The sequence below is a fragment of the Cetorhinus maximus genome, chromosome 11 (assembly GCF_964194155.1).
Source record: "Cetorhinus maximus chromosome 11, sCetMax3.hap1.1, whole genome shotgun sequence".
Taxonomy (NCBI): domain Eukaryota; kingdom Metazoa; phylum Chordata; class Chondrichthyes; order Lamniformes; family Cetorhinidae; genus Cetorhinus; species Cetorhinus maximus.
In genome coordinates, this window is record NC_135889.1 from 114402375 (window position 1) to 114419667 (window position 17293).

General features: G+C 43.5%; 1 protein-coding gene across 1 annotated transcript in view; it reads left to right on the forward strand.

Annotated features, from left to right (window-relative positions):
- The window catches only part of LOC144686837 (contactin-associated protein-like 5), a 1126003-nt gene that overhangs the window by 1055861 nt on the left and 52849 nt on the right, over positions 1-17293 (forward strand). The window contains exon 21 of the mRNA XM_078552607.1: positions 15225-15318. Coding sequence (XP_078408733.1) covers positions 15225-15318 — 94 coding nt within the window. The remainder of the gene's footprint in view (positions 1-15224; positions 15319-17293) is intronic.

Below are 17293 nucleotides of genomic sequence, written 5' to 3' on the forward strand. Positions count from 1 at the left end.
TATTTAAAAATAAACAATGTGCAGGGTTACAGGGAAAAGGCAGGAGATTGGCACTAAGTTAAAATGCTCAGAGAGCCGGTGCAGACAAGATGGGCCGAATGGCCTTCTTCTACACCATAACAATTCTGTGATACTCCTGATGTGGTCTCAGCAAGGCCTTGTACAGCTGCAGTAATGCTTAACTGCTTTTATATTCCACTCGCCTTGCAATAAGCACCAATGCCAGAACTTTGAAGTCGGCGGGCCCGGGAGGGGCCGGGGAACAGTCTGCAACCAGTGATCGGACCCCAACCATGATTCCTACACCTCCATTTTGAGGTTCCCTCTCTCCAACCTTTTCAAATTTGAAATAAAAAATAAGTTAAGCAGCTGGGCAGCATGATGGAGGGGAAGCCCCTCTACAGGGCAGCCTGTGGCTATAGCTGGACCCAGACAGGCAGTGAGGGCCTTTAGGCCTATCTATAGTACTGCTCCCCCCTCATCTCCACCTCGGTCTGCCACCTCCAAGCATCTGCCCTGTTCCTTGGAGCCAGACTGGAAAACTCCTGACTGACGTTTTTATTAGTGGTATAAAGGCACCATAAGGGATTAGGTAAACACATTGTGGGTTTATTTATTTAAACTAGGCACATAAGAACATTTATACAAAGGTAGAAAGCTTGAAGACATCAACAGCAGGACAGTGTCTGCTGCGTTTTGCTCACAGGCCAAAGTAAAACTAAGGCTGGATCACATGACACACTTCCCTTCTAGTGATGGCATGCTGCTATCCGTTAAAGGCATATTACAACATCCCCCTTTTTAAAGATACTTTCCTCCCTTCCAAAGAAGTATAACTATTTACAATACATGCTCGTGTTTAATTATATTACATGAGTATTTGGGCTGGTGAACCTATGAGTCTCTGAAGCGTAGAGGTAATCTGCTGGTACGTCCAGATCTTATAATGATAACCTTGTCTGGAGGTTTCTTTAATTGCTCACAGTGATCTGTGGGATTGTCATTCTTGGATGTAGTTCCTGGTTGCTTTTGGGACCTTGTCCTAGATGCAGTAGGACTGCATGGTGGTTGAGGAGCTGGAATGGATCTGATTTGTTCTTGGTTACACCTCAGCATTGAGCATTTGCGTGTAATGACTTCAAAGAACCTTGGTTCCAAACAAATCTTTGTCACCTTGGGTGGTTGCCGTGCACCTTCTCTGGGACCCTGGGTGTGAATTTGTTGTCCCAACTTGAAACTTGGCAATTCTGTACCCACATTTTTATCCTGCACGTTGGTCATCTTCTCCTGCAGTTTTAGAAGTTGCTGTCTAGTTCCTGAGACAGTCGAATGGGTGAGAGTAGGTAAATTGGTATGCAGTGGTCTGCCAAACATGAGCTCTGCCAGTGATGGAAAAGTTGTACTTAAAAGGTGCCACTCTCTGATGTAACATTGCAATGTGTATATCTTGCTTGGTCTCTCTGCACTTGATAATTAGAGATTTCACCGTGCAAATTATTTGTTCAGCTAGGCTGTTAGATGGGGTAATATAGAGGAGTGTGATCGCTATTCCACTACTTAACACATATCCTGAAATTACTCACCAATAAATTGTGGACCGTTATCCATTATGATCATAGATGACACAAAGCTGGGTGGGAGGGTGAGCTGTGAGGAGGATGCAGTGTGATTTGGACAAGCTGAGTGAGTGAGCAAATGCATGGCAGATGCAGTATAATGTGGATAAATGTGAGGTTATCCATTTTGGTAGTAAAAACAGGAAGGCATATTATTATCTGAATGGCTATAAATTGAGGGAGGGGAATGTGCAACGAGACCTGGGTGTCCTTGTACACCAGCCGCTGAAGGTGCAGCAGGCGGTAAAGAAGGCAAATGGTATGTTGGCCTTCATAGCCAGAGGATTTGAGTACAGGAACAGGGATGCCTTGCTGCAATTGTACAGGGCCTTGGTGAGACCACGACTGGAATATTGTGTGCAGTTTTGGTCTCCTTATCTGAGGAAGAATGTACTTGCTATAGAGGGAGTGCAGCAAAGGTTTACCCGACTGATTCCTGGGATGGCGGGACTGACATATGAGGAGAGATTGAGTTGATTAGGATTATATTCGCTGGAATGCAGAAGAATGAGGGGGGATCTCATAGAAATCTATAAAATTCTAACAGGACTAGATAGGGTAGATGCAGGAAGGATGTTCTTGATGGTGGGAGAGTCCAGAACCAGGGGTCACAGTCTGAGGATATAGGGTAGACCATTTAGGACTGAGATGAGGAGAAATTTCTTCACCCAGAGAGTGGTGAGCCTGTGCAATTTGTTACCACAGAAAGTAGTTGAGACCAAAACATTGTATGCTTTCAAGAAGGAGTTAGATATAGCTCTTGGGGCGAATGGGATCAAAGGGTATGGGGAGAAAGCGGGAGCAGGCTATTGAGTTGGATGATCAGCCATGATCATAATGAATGACAGAGCAGGCTGAAAGGGCCAAATGGCATATTCATGCTCCTAATTTCTATGTTTCTATCTCTCTAGCACACCAAATAAACTGAAAATAGCACTTAGAATGTGCGCAACAGCTATGCTTGATGTATTGTGCAATTGTCGATAAATGGAGTACTTGGTGAAGTAGTCAACGATGCTAATGAAGTCAGTGCTGTGGACATGAAAGAGGTCAGATGCAACTTTGGACCAAGGTTGAGTAGGAACTTCATGTGGAATCAGTGATTCTTGTGCTGGCTTGGCATATGCTCTTGATATGCCTCGCGCTTCTTGACGATGACTTTAATGTTATTGTTCATACCCAGCAAGTAGACTGTCCCATCCAATTTATGCCCATGTGTGAGTGATGAAGTTGTTGAAGAATATCAGGTGTGATGACCTCCCTGCTTTTAAAGATGACTCCCCAGGAGATGCTTAGCTCATCCCAATAAGGCCAAAATGGTCTCATATGATTGTGGACATGCTGAACTGAATCAGGCCATCCTTCGATGATGGTTTTCCACAGTTTCTGTAGAGTGGAATCTACCGCCATTTCTTCTTGTTGCCGTGGCATTTGTGTGGCGCAAAATTTACCAGATCAATTTGGAGAACATCTTCAAGTTTGATGTCAATGAAGTCAACTTGTAGATCCAAGGATATACCTTCTGTTTTCGCTGGGGCAGCAATCTGCCACGTGTATCCGATGTGATCATCAAGTTACCTGGCTTGTACCTAATCTCATAGTCATAACCTTGAATCTTTATTAAGAGATATTGCAATCTTGGTGGTGCCACGGTCAATGGTTTTTGCCAAATCATCCCCAGTGGCTAGTGGTCAGTCTCTCCCACAAATCTTTTGTCAAAGCAATTGGTATGAAAACATAGGATTTCAAACACTAAACCTAGTGTTTCCCACGCGATGTTGGAGTAGTTGCATTACATTACGGTCAGAGATTTTGAAGCAAATGCAACCGGTTTGCCTTTTTGTAGTTTGTATGCTCCCGGACCTTTCTGTAAGCCATCTATTTACAGGGTAGTTGTCTCCCTCGGATCGTAAAATTGGAATGTCGATGCTTCTGATAATGACAGTTTCAGCGCTTTGAAGAGGCATTGGTAGTCCTCATGCTACAGGAAAGCCACACCCTTTCCTAATAATTTCTGTAGTGATGAAGATTTTTGAGTGAAATTGGGAATGTATGGAGACAGGAAATTAAAGAGACCTGGACATCTTCAAGGATCGTCCTTGAGGAGTTGGCATGGCTTTAATATCATCCATTTTACTTGTAATAAATAGAACCAAAGAAATTAACCTGCTGCATGTTGATGGTGCATTTCAGACTGTTGAACATCAATCCTTCATTACCTGCCACACGCATTAACAAGTGCAGATTATTGCTATGGTCATCCCACAACAGCAATGTCATTGGGAACACAGGTACATCCCGATGGTCCAAGTTAGCTTGAAAGAGATCCTGGCTAACAAGTAGCCTGAAAGGAAGTCATTGAAAACTTTTTCATCTGAATGGGGTACGGAATGTGGTAAGCTCATGGTACTTCTCTGCAAGATGCACTGACCAGTAGCCATGCTTGACATTGAGCTTCAAGAAGAAGTTTGTCCCTGCAGATTTTAGATTTAACTTCTTTAATGTGGGTATTTTGTAAGAGCAGAATTCAAGGCTGCATTTAAACATCTTGGATCGAGGCATAGTCTCAATGATCTGTCCTTCATTATGAGACGGGATTGAGCTGCACCAGTCTGTGCGCTCTTGTACTTTTCTAATAATCCATCTTTCTCCATTTTGTCCAGTTTGACCTTCAATTTGTCATGTAAATGGATGCTACACTTAGATGGTGGATCAGTTGAGGGACTTGCATTCTCCTGCAAGTCTTATGCTGCAGCTCCCTTAAAACTGCCAATTTTGTCGAAACATTCTGGATGTTTTGATGTTAGGTTGTGAACTGAGATGATAGGAGTAGTTTCTGAGATTGACCTGCCTTGTGATGTAGACTATTTCCACAGGTTGTCACTAGTGTGAGGCCACAGCATGCTGGTAGACCTGCAATCACTGGGCCTTTAGCCTCCATGACGTAGAACTATCTGTTACATCTGTGCAGTCACCACGCTGTGATTTCAACTCACCCTTGTGCTGCGAACTTGTTGCAGTCTGACCAAAACGCCAAGGGTTTTCCCATGCCATGTAGCACGATCTAAGGCTGTTCACCATGTCAGACCTGAACCTAACCTTGCTGCCACACCGCTGAACACCATGTTGTGTTTTCATAATGATATAATGGCACCAATCTCACATAAGAGATTAGGTAAACACGTTATGGGTTCATTTATTTAGGCTAGGCACATAAGAACATTTATAGAAAGGTAGAAAGCTTGAAGACATCAGCAGCAGGGCTGTGTCTGCCGTGACCTGCTCACACGCCAAAGTGAAACTGAGGCTGGATCACATGAGACACTTCCCTTCTCGTGATGGCTTGCTGCTATCCCTTATAGGCCTATTACAACTGACCTCCAAAAATGGGCCTTCATAAGCTCTCAAGTTCCTTAATTGGCTACCTGCCGCTTGCAGGCAGGTAGTTTGGCCACCCCCTCATCCAGCCTCTGGGAAAATGGCCTGTGGGTGTGATGGAGCCAGAAACCCACATGCCCACCGGCAGTGTAAAATTCCATGCTCCTCTGTCTCCATACCTGTCCTCAGTGGGGCCTAAAAATTCAGCCTTCCTGTGCCCCACTATCAACACCACCCCCACCCCCCCACTCCCTCCACCCCACCTCCCCACACCTGCAGCCCCCTCCCTCCCACCACCACCACCACCCACCCCTTGGGCCTCACATTTCCAGTAATTTTCACCACATAAATAACATGACCCGAAGAGCAAGTGAAAACGCCAGATTCACAGCAAAACGCTGTGAGGCACCCTGCTCCAGCAACTTCTAGGCCAGTATGAACTGGAGCTAAATGTATGAGATTATTATTGAAGAATAGAATGATATAGCATGTACAGAAAGAGGCCATTTGGCTCGCTGTGCCGAAGGTTGCCAACTGTGATTAAATATATCCCTGGAGGTTTCATCACATGACTTGCCCCTCCCGACTCCTACCCCACGCTCCAGCCATTAGTCAGCCAACACATTCTTTCTTGTGACATACTGCCTTCGTACGCCAGTTAGAAAGCAAAAAGGACTCATCACCCAATTGGATGATGCTTGACTATCCAACCAAACAGCCTTGTTTTTTTTTTCCCCCATTTTCCATGTTTTTACATCTGTAAACGAGAAATGTTCAAAGAATTTAAAAAAAAGAACAACCTTTTTTTAATTTCCCGATGATTTTTCTCCAGGGTTGTACGCATCAGAGATGGATCTTCAATTCCTGGAGACTCCAGGTCAATCCTGGAGGGTTGGCCACCCTAATTGTGCTTGCTTTGGCTCTTTGTAGAGCTGTCCAACTAGTCCCACTCCCATGCTCTTTCCCCGTAGGCATGTCCATTTTTTTCTCTTCCAGCTTCCTTTTGAAAGTTATTATTGAATCTGCTTCCACCTCCTTTTCAGACAAAGTGCATTCCAGATCACAACAATTCTCTGCACAGCAAAATGTTTCCGCTTGTTTGCCTGTGCTCTCTTGTTACTGACTCTTCTGTTACTGGAAACGCTTTCTCCTTATTTACTCCGTCAAGAACCTTCACGATTTTGAACACATCTATCAAATCCTGACAGTGTATTTACAAAATTCAAGTGGTGTATCTTGGATAAATGATGGATATCTGTCTTTTGTATGGGTCATTAAACCGAGGCCCTCTCTGCCCCCTGAGGAGGATGTAAACATGAATCTGTCTTTACTCTTTGCATTTATTGTTTCAGATTTCCAACTGCTGCAGTTATTTTTTTTGTTGTTTTATTTCACTTTAAATATAACCTGCTTGGGGAATTCGAGAGATGGAACACAACAGCTCACTGCACTTTCATCTCTGTGACATGACTTCTTCAATGCCAGTCTGGAAGGGTGGAATGAAAGCAATCACTGCTGGTTCTAAGGGTCTTATGTGTACAGGGCTTGGGCAGCCTTGCTTCCCCACCTTTAAATTAAAGAAATGTACTGTGGATGGTGGAAATCTGAAATAAAAGTAGAAAATGCTGGAAGTACTCTGCAAGCCAGGCATCATCTGTGGAAGGAGATGTTTAAGATGATGACTTTTTCTAAGAATTGGAAAACCTTAGAGATGTAACAGATTTTAAGTAAGTACAGGGGCAGGGAAAGGGAGCTCTATTGTCATTTAATGTCTCGTGGCATTCCCCTGATCGGAGACGTTCCCTTTATTCCTCACATTTTTCCAGACTCTGTACTTGCTTAAAATTGTTACACGTCTAACGTTTTCCAGTTCCGACAAAAAGTTAAAGCCATGAAAGGTTAACTCTCTGTTTCTCTCTCCCCTGATGCTGCCTGACCTGCTGAGAGTTTTCCAGCAGTTTTCTGTTTTTTTGTTGTTCCCTCAGATGATTTGTTATAGGGAAAATGCCTCATAATTGGTACGAAATTCTCAGCCTCCGCTAGAGAGAGGCCATGGTGTGGAAAAAGGGAAGGTCAGCTGGGGTTGCTGGCATTGCCATTGCAATGGCATCAATCACATTGAAGGTCTCGCGTTTGATGACATTGTGAGAAAATGAGATATTACACAGATGGTTTGTGGTCATCCCTAATGAAAAAATAAACAAAAATCATAGAGCACATTCGGCCCATTGTGACTGTGCTAGCTCTTTAAAGGAGCTATCCAATTAGTCCCACTCCCCTGGCTTTCCTCATAGCCGTGCAAATCTTTCATTTTCTTATATGCATATGTTAATTTTGCTTCCACCACAGTTTCTGGTAAGAAATTCAAATACAACAACAATTTATATGGCACCTTTACCATTATCTCAGTACCCCTCTATCCTCCTTTAAGATGCTCCTTAGAACCTAAGCCTTTGACCAAGCTTTTGGCTTTCTGCTCTAACATTGCCCTCTGTGATCAGGTGTCAAATTTGGCTTCCTAACAGTCCCTTAAAGTGCCTTTGGATGTTTTATTGCATTAAAGGTGCTATATAAATACAAAGTTGTTGTTGATAAATGTCCTAAGGTGCTTCTACAGGATTATTATCGAAAAACATTTGACAGTGAGATGATGCCCAATTGTGTTCATCAAAACGTTTTGTTCTCATTCCTTCCCTCCTACTCTTCTTCCATCTTCTAACCTGTCATCCCACCTCCTATCTGCCTTGTTTGAAGATGGATGTTAATAGCTACACTGAACCTGTTTCAAGTGACCATTGTTCAGTTTGAGCTTTGACAGTGATAATTGGCAGGTTGTTGCAAATGCAATTGCAAGCCATTAGTGCTGAGCGAGTTCATATAGCAATTGTCTCTGAAATAATTCAGCTCCAGTTAGGGATCTCCAAGATCTCCCCATCCATTATAAGCAGTAGGAAAGAAGTGGGAATCTTTTGAATTCTGTACTCCCGAAGGCCATAGATGCTCTGTCAATGAGTATATTCTGAGATTGATAGATTTTTGAACACGACAGGAATAAAGGGATATGACGATGGAGTACTTTGTCGGCCTCATCCATCTCTAGGCACGGGAGCCGCTAAGTCTAAGGATGGTGGAGATCAGGTAAAAGATTAACCATGATCCTATTAAAGGGCAGTGCAAGGTCAGAGAGGCCTTACTCCTACTCCTACTCCTACTCTTAGTTCTTATGCTTGTTTGGAAGATAAGAATTCAATATTTGAGCCAGTGAGATCGGGGAGGCAATGTAAATCAGCTGGAGCAAGTGTACTACCAAGTGAACTTTGCTGTAGGAGGTGATGAAGAGTTTTGGGTGAGCTGAAGTTTATTAATGATAGAGGATGGAAGGACGGTCAGGAATAATAGTTGAGCCTCGAAACGATGAAGGCGTTTCAGGGGAAGATTGGCTAAATTAGAGAGCAGAGGTGGGTGACACTAATGATGCAGAAGCAGGCAGACTTTGTCATAGGGATAATATAGAGTCAGGATCTCAGCTTAGGGTCGAATCAGACTCTGACTGGTCAACATCCTGGTTGCAGCAACACAGAGATTGTTGCTGGGATTAATCTTCCCTGTGTTTAGCTGCAGAAAATTGAGGCTCATCCCAGACTAGATCTCAGACAAGCAGCCATGTTTGCAGATGCTGTTAAGGGGCAGTGTTTAAGGAACGGGCAGGGGATCAAGCATGTATCCTTGGGGGACTGGTTAAGATAAAGGTGTGGGTGTCAGGAAGAGAAACCATCGCTAGATGGCCAATGTAACATAGATAAAAGTGAAACCAATCTACAGGGGAAGAAATGTTGCAATAGAATGGTGTAATCAAGCATGTTAAAAGCTGCAGAGAAAATGATGAGGGGCCATCACCCACAGTAATAGAGAATACACAGGAACATAGGACTTAGGAGCAGGAGTAGGCCATTCAGCCCTTTGAGCCACTCCACCATTCAATAAGATCATGGCTGATCTGATCATGGCCTCAACTCCAGTTTGCCGTCTACTCCCCATAAAGCTTATCTGTCAAAAATCTGTCTAACTTTGCCTTGAATAAATTCAATGACCTAGCCTCCACTGCTTTCTGGGGAAGAAAATTCCACATACTAACAACCCTCTGAGGGAAAAAAATTCTCCTCATCTCCATCTTAAACTGTGTCCCTTGGTTCTAGTCACTGCCACAAGTGGAAGCATCCTCCTGGTATCCACCCTATCAACCCCCCTCAGGATCTTATATGTTTCAATAAGATCACTTCTCATTCTTCTAAACTCCAATGGGCATAGGCCCAACTTGTTCAACTTTTCTTCATTAGATAAGCCCCTCGTCCCAAGTGTGAGTCAAGTGAACCTTCTTTGAGCTGCTTCTAACACAATTGTATCTTTGTTCAAATAAGGAGACTAAAACTGTACACAGTACTCCAGGTGAGGCCCCACCAATGCCCTGTACAGCTGCAGAAAACCTTCCCTACTTTTATATTCCATTCCCATTGCAATAAAGGCCAACATTCTATTTGCCTTCCTAATCACTTGCTGTACCTGCATCTAACATTTTGTGATTCATGTACAAGGACCCAGATCTCTCTGTACCACCGAGTTCAACAATCTCTCTCCATTTAAATAGTATACTGCTTTTCTATTCTTCCTGCCAAAGTGGACAAGTGCACATTTTCCCACGTTATACTCCATCAGCCAAATTTTTGCCCACTCGCTTAACCAGTCTATATACCTTTGCAGACTCTCTACCAATACTTTATATGACCAAAACTTTATAATACTTTAGTAGAATACTAGTTATATTATGATGCAGTCCATTAAGTACAAGCTCAATGATATGATCTTGTGTTTGTTAGCATCAGTTACTGAATGCCATTGGTATATGCCCCTCCAACTTTACACACTGGAAAAGTCCCCATTTTATGGCAGCCTTGACTGTTTTATCATTCACTTTCATCTCTATCTACTTTGCACCACGAATGTGCCATGATAGCAGGAGCGTGTATAGAGTGCATTACATTAGTGGATAATCACATGCAACATTGCATCTGGAACCCAGTGTGTTCTGAGCCCTTTGGCAGTTTCAAGATTAATTGTGCAGTGTTTTGTATAATAGTGCCGTGTGTCCAATGTGCACCTGCACCATCATTATATATTAGCACTCATTATGGATACACTTTGTTTTCTCTGCATGCTCCGGGCTGTTTAACTGTTGCTGCTTTCTCCTGGCAAACGTGGGTAGTTCTGCCTGAGACCAAAACAAATCCCAGGGTAATTGGGAAGCCATGTCAGCGCAAACCTACCTGGAAGCCATTAAATAGTTGCTTATGCCTGTAAGCCGAAGAGATCATGGCCAGTTAGAAAAGCTGGAGAAGCCAGTTTGGCTGCCTAATGCCTGAGTAAACCGGATGGAGAACAGGTCTCACTGCCTGCATGGCACCCCAAGAGTATTGCAGTCTTTACCTGAGGAATAGTTTGCAGAGCAGGTGAACAATTTCACTTCACACACTTGATCCACTGAAATGAGCCTGCACCACTTAACTACCCAGCATCTTTCGGTGTGCCGAACAGCTGTAGGTGCTTAACATTAGCATAGCAGAGGAAAGGCTTCATCGCTGGAGTCATTAAGTCATTAAGAGATCTTGAGCGCAAGCATAATGGAGCAAAGATACATACCCAAGATACATTTTGAGATGATGGGAGGACAGAAATGTATGACCAAGAAGGAAGAAAGAACATGCAATTAAACAGCGCCTTTCACGACCTCAAGGGCAGAATTTTACACTTGGAGTGCGGGGGAGGGCCCCACACACCGCAAAGTAAAATGACGCGTGATGATGCCGGGCATGCGTCCCCACGTCATCGCACTGTCTCGCAATATTTCATTTGGCGGGCGCGCACCAGAGTCGGCTGCGCGCCTGCCGATAATTGAAAGGCCTATTAAGGCCATTTACGTACTAATTAACTCCAAATTTACACTGCCCGCCCAACCTAACGGCTGGCGGGCAGGTGAAAAGGCCAAGCGGCCTTTACGTTTTTTTAGGAAACCTCACCCACGAGCGGGATGAGATTTCCCAAAGCTAATGCTGACTATATAAAAACTTTATTTTGAAAATAAAAACATGTCCCATCTCATGTGACACAGCCACATGAGGGGACATGTTTCATTGAATTTTTAATGTTTTTAATAACTTCTTTAAAAAGCGCATCAATCTCCCTGACGCACAGAGCTGCTTCAGGGACATTGAAGCGCTCTTTCGCATGCACGTGTGAACAAGCGCTGGACCCAACTCTCCCTCCTCCTCCTGCCCACACAAGTAGCACTACCGCTCGCGATCCACGCAGGGTGGGCCTTAATTGGCCCACCCGTGTGAAATCGTGGTGCCGAGTCAATTGCGGGCCGTGGTGCCAAAATCGTGGTGCCGAGCCCACCCGACGAATGGAAAATCCTGGCCCAGGACATTCCAAAGTCCTTTACGTCCAAGTAAGCATTTTTTCAGATGTAGTCGCTGTTGTCATGTAAGAAACACTATTGTCACTTTAGGCATATGTAGCTCCAACAAACAACAATGCGATGATGCCCGGATAATCGGTTTTAGTGTTGTTGGTTGAGGGATAAATATTGACCTGGACACCAGGCAGAACTTCCATGCTCTCCTTTGAATATTGTCATGGGATCTTGGGAGAGCAGATGGGGGCTTAGTTTAATGCCTCACCTGAAAGACATCACCAATTTAAAGAAGTGACAGTCAGTTTTATGATAGCCTAGTGAATCAATGTATCATGGCTGATATCTTCTTGTTGAAGTTTTTTTATTACACAGACCTTGCAATCATAATTTCTTGTTTGCTTCATACAGATCTCTTGAAACAGGTAGTATGGGGTCAATTTTGGATAAAACTGCACTGGATTGTCAGCCTTGATTTTACCTCAAGTCTTTGGAGTGGAATTCAGTGAGAATGCTACGGCTCACGGCATTGATATCAAACAACTAACCAACACACATGACTAATGCCCAAGAGAATGCACAAATTGAAAAATCCATACCGAACTTAATAAGATATTTAATGAGTTATCATAGGCAGCAAAGTAATTCACATGACTCATCAGAATTTGGCTCTGTTTTGCATCTGTTAGATGTAGTACATTTCTTCCCCGGGCTCCACCAGACAACTAAATAAATGTATTCTTTTTAATTGAATATTGTAGCATCTGCTGTTTCTAATCAACTTATTTGTAAAAATGATGGATTGGATGGATCCTTTTTGAAAGAGATGTGAGGCGGAATTTTTCGGCGGCGGCGTTTTCCACTTGCGCTGAAGTCAAAACACTTTTGAAAGGCTCGCCGCATTTTCCGGCCAAAATTCCACCTGTGGACACTGTTTCCGGGAAACGGGGTGCTGAGCAAGAAGACAAATTTATCGGCAGTGACTCGGATGGTAGCACTGTCGCCTCTGAGTCAGGAGATCGTGGATTCAAGGCCCACTCGAGGACCTGAGCTCAAAAATCTAGGCCGAGTCTCCATTGCAGTTGGGGGAAGGGCCAGAGGGGGGGTGAGGTGCAGCAGAAAATGCAGTAGACCCTGCCGATTTGCTTTACTGATAATGAAAGTTAGGTGGCGACATTGACAATAGTTCAGTTGTTAAGGGGCCTACAGAGGAAGTCAGAGAGGGGAATGGAAGCAAATGGACTTGACGGCTGAACATCAGGCTTTTACGTTCTATAGATATCCAGACACCTCGCTTGGGAATAGGGCACAAATAAGATGGAATCAGAGGCGGTAAAAATAAAATGATGATGAAAGTGAGCCAGATATTATCTGAATATTGAACAAATTCTAAACCCAGCTGGTAAGGAACAGCTATAGGGAAATAGCTTCTAGAATCAAGTTCAGACTTCAAAACCGAAAGGGATGATGAATTTGATCAGGTTCTGCATTAATTCCGTGTAGTCATGCTGCTTCAGTGCGTCCCACTGATGAAAGCAGTCCCCTAGGACGTGGAGTGCAACGTTGTGATTACAAACTGGCCTGGTTCCTGGTGTTGGACAGGAAGGCTGGCATTCGTTGGTGATAAAGGCGACTCAATAATTGATCAAACCCCTGGTCCTTTCTTCTCTGTCAGGCTTTGCTGGGGACGGAAAAGAGTAGTTTAATTGCTTGGACTCTGGAATCACTTTTACAGTTAAGTACAGTTAAGTCGTGCCTCTTCTGAGGCATCTACAAGATCCAAGCTGTCATCAGCTGCACTGACAGTGGCAAACAACTAAAAGTCCATTATGAATTATTAATGGAGACACCCCAACATGCCTCTGATACAAGAAAATCAATTACTCGTGATTATGAATTAATCTAACCAGCTCTCTGAATGTTCACTTAAATGGGGGAGGTGATGAAAAAAGATGATTAATTATCTGCAAGTTAATGTACTAGCTGTGTTCAATTAATCCCTAAAATAATTTTTGGTGCACTTTTTTTTTACTTTGCCATTTGCCAGAGCGAACATTATCAAATGCGGTTAGTAAAATGAGCATTTATCATTTCTGTTTAAAAAATCCTTCATCATTGTATTAATGAATAGCATACCAAAGTTTAACAGTGCATCAGTAAATGATTGAATGTGATGACTTCTGGCTTTAGACAGCCTGTATTTACAATCGTAAGAAAACAAAATAAATCTGGATGAGATAGGTAAATGATTCCACATTCATCCACAAAGATCCTGAGTCAGCGAGTTCAGAACAAGGAGTGTAACCTCAAAATCAGAGCTGGACCACTCAAGAGTAATGTCAGGAAGCACTTGGTTTAGTAAAGGGTAGTGGAAATCTGGAACTCACGGTCTCAAAAGGCTGTTGAGGCCAGGGATCAATCAATTCCAAAACTGAGGTTTTGATAAGAGTTTTGTAGGCAGGGGTATTAAGGGTTTTGGAATCAAAACAGGAAAGTGGAGTTAAGTTGCAGATTAACCCTGATCTAACTGAATGGCTGATCAACCTCAAGAACTCAGATGTCCTGCTCCTGTTCCTAAATGTGCCTAAATATTTTTTAGGGATATTGTTTTCTATCTTACCAGAAGTCCAGAGCTCTGCATGGAGTCCCTCAATATCATATCTGAGCTAGAGTGTCAAATTGTCACGTTTAGGCAGGCAGTGTGAGTCTCAGGGGATTGATTGTGCACCAGCTACAACGTGACTGTAACGATTGTAAAGCCAAGTCTATAAATTTCCATGTGGTCTAGCTTTGCCTACCTGAGCAATCATGCAGAGCAGGCGGTATAACTGGATCATGCTAATTCAACAACGCTCTAATAAGAGCAGCATCAAGCCAATTTCTACTGGATCACAATGCACTCAATCCACAACAAAAAACACAAGGGCCAAAATTTTGCCTCTATTAGGGGGGGGAAGTGCACAGGCAGGCGCGCTGCCATTTTACATCGGCGGGCCAATTAAGGCCCGCCCAGCGTGACGTCCGCCAGGAAGCGCTATATGCTCCGTGTGCGGCCGGTGGGGGAGGGGTGGGGGGGGATTCCCTCAGCCGGGAGTGGGCTCTTTCGCGCAAAAGAGTGCACAGGTCTCCCTGAGGCTAAGTGCTGCCTCAGAGAGATCAGCTCCAATTTAAAACTTTTAATGAACATGTTTAAAAATGTTCCCTGCCATGCCCCCTCATATGACACTGTCACATGAGTTGGGACATGTCCATAAGTTTTATTGAAACCTTTCTTAAAAATTTAAATACCCTCATGAAACCTCATCCCGCCCGTGGATGAGGCTTCATGCCTTTCCAAAGCCCGCCAGGGCTCCCGGCCTGCCCGCCAACCTTAAGGTTGGATGGGCAGGTCCATTAATGACCTTAATTAGTTTCTCAATGGCCTCAATAGGCCATTGACAGGTCGGCGGGCGCACAGCTGATTCGGCTGCACCCCCGCCGACCTGAGAATGGAAATGACGGGGGGTGATGTCAGGAGTTACGCCCAACGTCATCCCACATCATTTTACGCGTCGGCGAGTGGGCCCCGCTCCCACTCGCCGACCAGAAGATCCTGCCCAAGGCTTCCAAATATGCTAAAAGCTTCCTAGAAACTAAAGGCTGTTATTTCAGAATCATTGTCACTTTCTCCTACAAAAGAAAACATTTAACTGTTAGATGTCTTTATATCCCTAATAAAGTAAATTATAGTGTAGTAATTATGTTTTCCACTTAATTTTTTACAGATTGACCATTTCCATTCCATGAACTACAAACTGTCATCTGTTTCAGATACAGCATTTAATGGCGTCAAGTCTCTTGTCTTGGGCAAGATTGTAGGTAAGCAACATCACAATGGTTCCCGCAATATATCAAACAAAACGTATGTGCCATTATGAGCTTTTAATATTCACATTTCCGAATAATCACAATGAAACCTCTTCTTGAAATGAGGAGGTGAGGAGGACATGGCTGAGATAATGGACTCAGTAGTTGCGTTATTCCTTCAGCCTCACATTTTGAAACTGCCAAGAAAAGGGAGATAGCTGCTTTCTCTCACTGATGGGGTGTTCAAGGGTCAGAGTGTTTTAGCTGACTCCCACTGTATTCCCCAGTGAGTCTATTTTATTGAGAGCTCTGAGTTACCTCATTTTGTTGGGTTTGTCTCCAGCAATGTGGAAAATGGGATAATGAGTTACTGCAGAGAGCAGGCGGTCAGCTAAAATTGGATTGGAATGAGCTTGTCCCGAATGTATATAGGAAATCCAGCATGTTAATTTCATGGTCACCGTTTCAAATTTTTATTGATTCGTTGAATTTAAATTCTGCCAGTTGCTGTGATGGGATTTGAACCCCTGTTCCCAGAGCAGAAGCCTAGGCCTCTGGATTACCAGTCACAAGAACACACATGAATTAGGAGCAGGAGTAGGCCATTCAGCCCCTCAAGCCTGCTTTGCCATTCGATAAGATCATGGCTGATCTGATTGTGGCCTCAATTCCACTTCCCTGTCTGCCTCGCATAATCCTTGAATGTCTTGCGGATCAAAATCTATCCAACCTTGAAGATATTCAATGGACCAGCCTCCACTGCTCTCTGGTGAACAGAATTCTACAGACTAACAATACTCTGAGGGAGAAAAATTGTCTCTACCTCAGTTTTAAATGGGAGACCCCTAATTTTTAAATAGTGTCCCCTGGCTCTCGATTCCCCAACAAGGGGCATCCACCCTGTCAAGCCCCCTCAGGATCTTATATGCTTCAATCGGATCACCTCTCATTCTTCTACCCCCCCCCTCCCCCCCAAAGGTATAGAACCAACCTGCTCAACCTTTCCTCATAAGATAACTCCACCATCCCAGGAATCGGTTGAGTGAACCTGAATGCCCAGTGACATTCTCACTATGCCTCCATCTCCTCAAATGTTAAATGAAATCAAGCATTGCCTCCTTCTTAAAATACAAAAAAACTTGCCATTTCTATGGCAACTTATCATTTCTTCACAACTTCTCAAGACCCTTCAGATACAAAGAATAACTTTTAATTACAATCCTTGTTCTGCAGACACATGGGACAGCTACTTTTCGCGATTGAGTGAAAATATTGACCACGACACCAGAGAACTCCCTGCTTATCCAAATATTGCCGTGGGTTCTTTAACATCCATCAGCATAGGCAGGCAGGCCACGATGGATTGTCAGCCTAGTTTGCGCGCTCAACACTTGAAGACAGGGCCAATCCCACCAGATTCTTGGTCAACTGTGCTGCCAACTGAATCTGAATGATGGCTGAGAGATATGGTCTAGAAATCACTGTTTGCATTATTAGCTACAAGCTTTGACACATTTGTATCACATTCCTGTCTTCTTTTATCTTAAATGATTTAACACCTACATTAAATTGTGCTGGAAAATGTGTTAAATGGTCCTACACTAATACTACAAAAATATTTTTTTTTATGCCTAACTGAAGTAACAGTGGCAGTGTGTCTGACATTATATGTTCCAAGAAGAGATGCTTCATTACATTGCATGGGCAATAAGTACTGACTTTGCCAGTGCTGCCCATAACCCAAGAACGGATGAATATAGTAAATAAAGCCATTAACGCTTTTGGCTGGTGGAAACACAAAATACCTTGTTTTCTTTTGGTGTACCAGTCGAAAATGGGCTTCTTACAGCCTTGTGCCTGGGTCAAAGGGTTAATGCAATTCAAATTCTTCACACAGTGTGTATGCATTATGGGAGTCTGGCATAACAACAACAACTTATCTTAACATTGCTGAAAAGTGAACCATGTTGCTGAGGCTTTTCTTCCT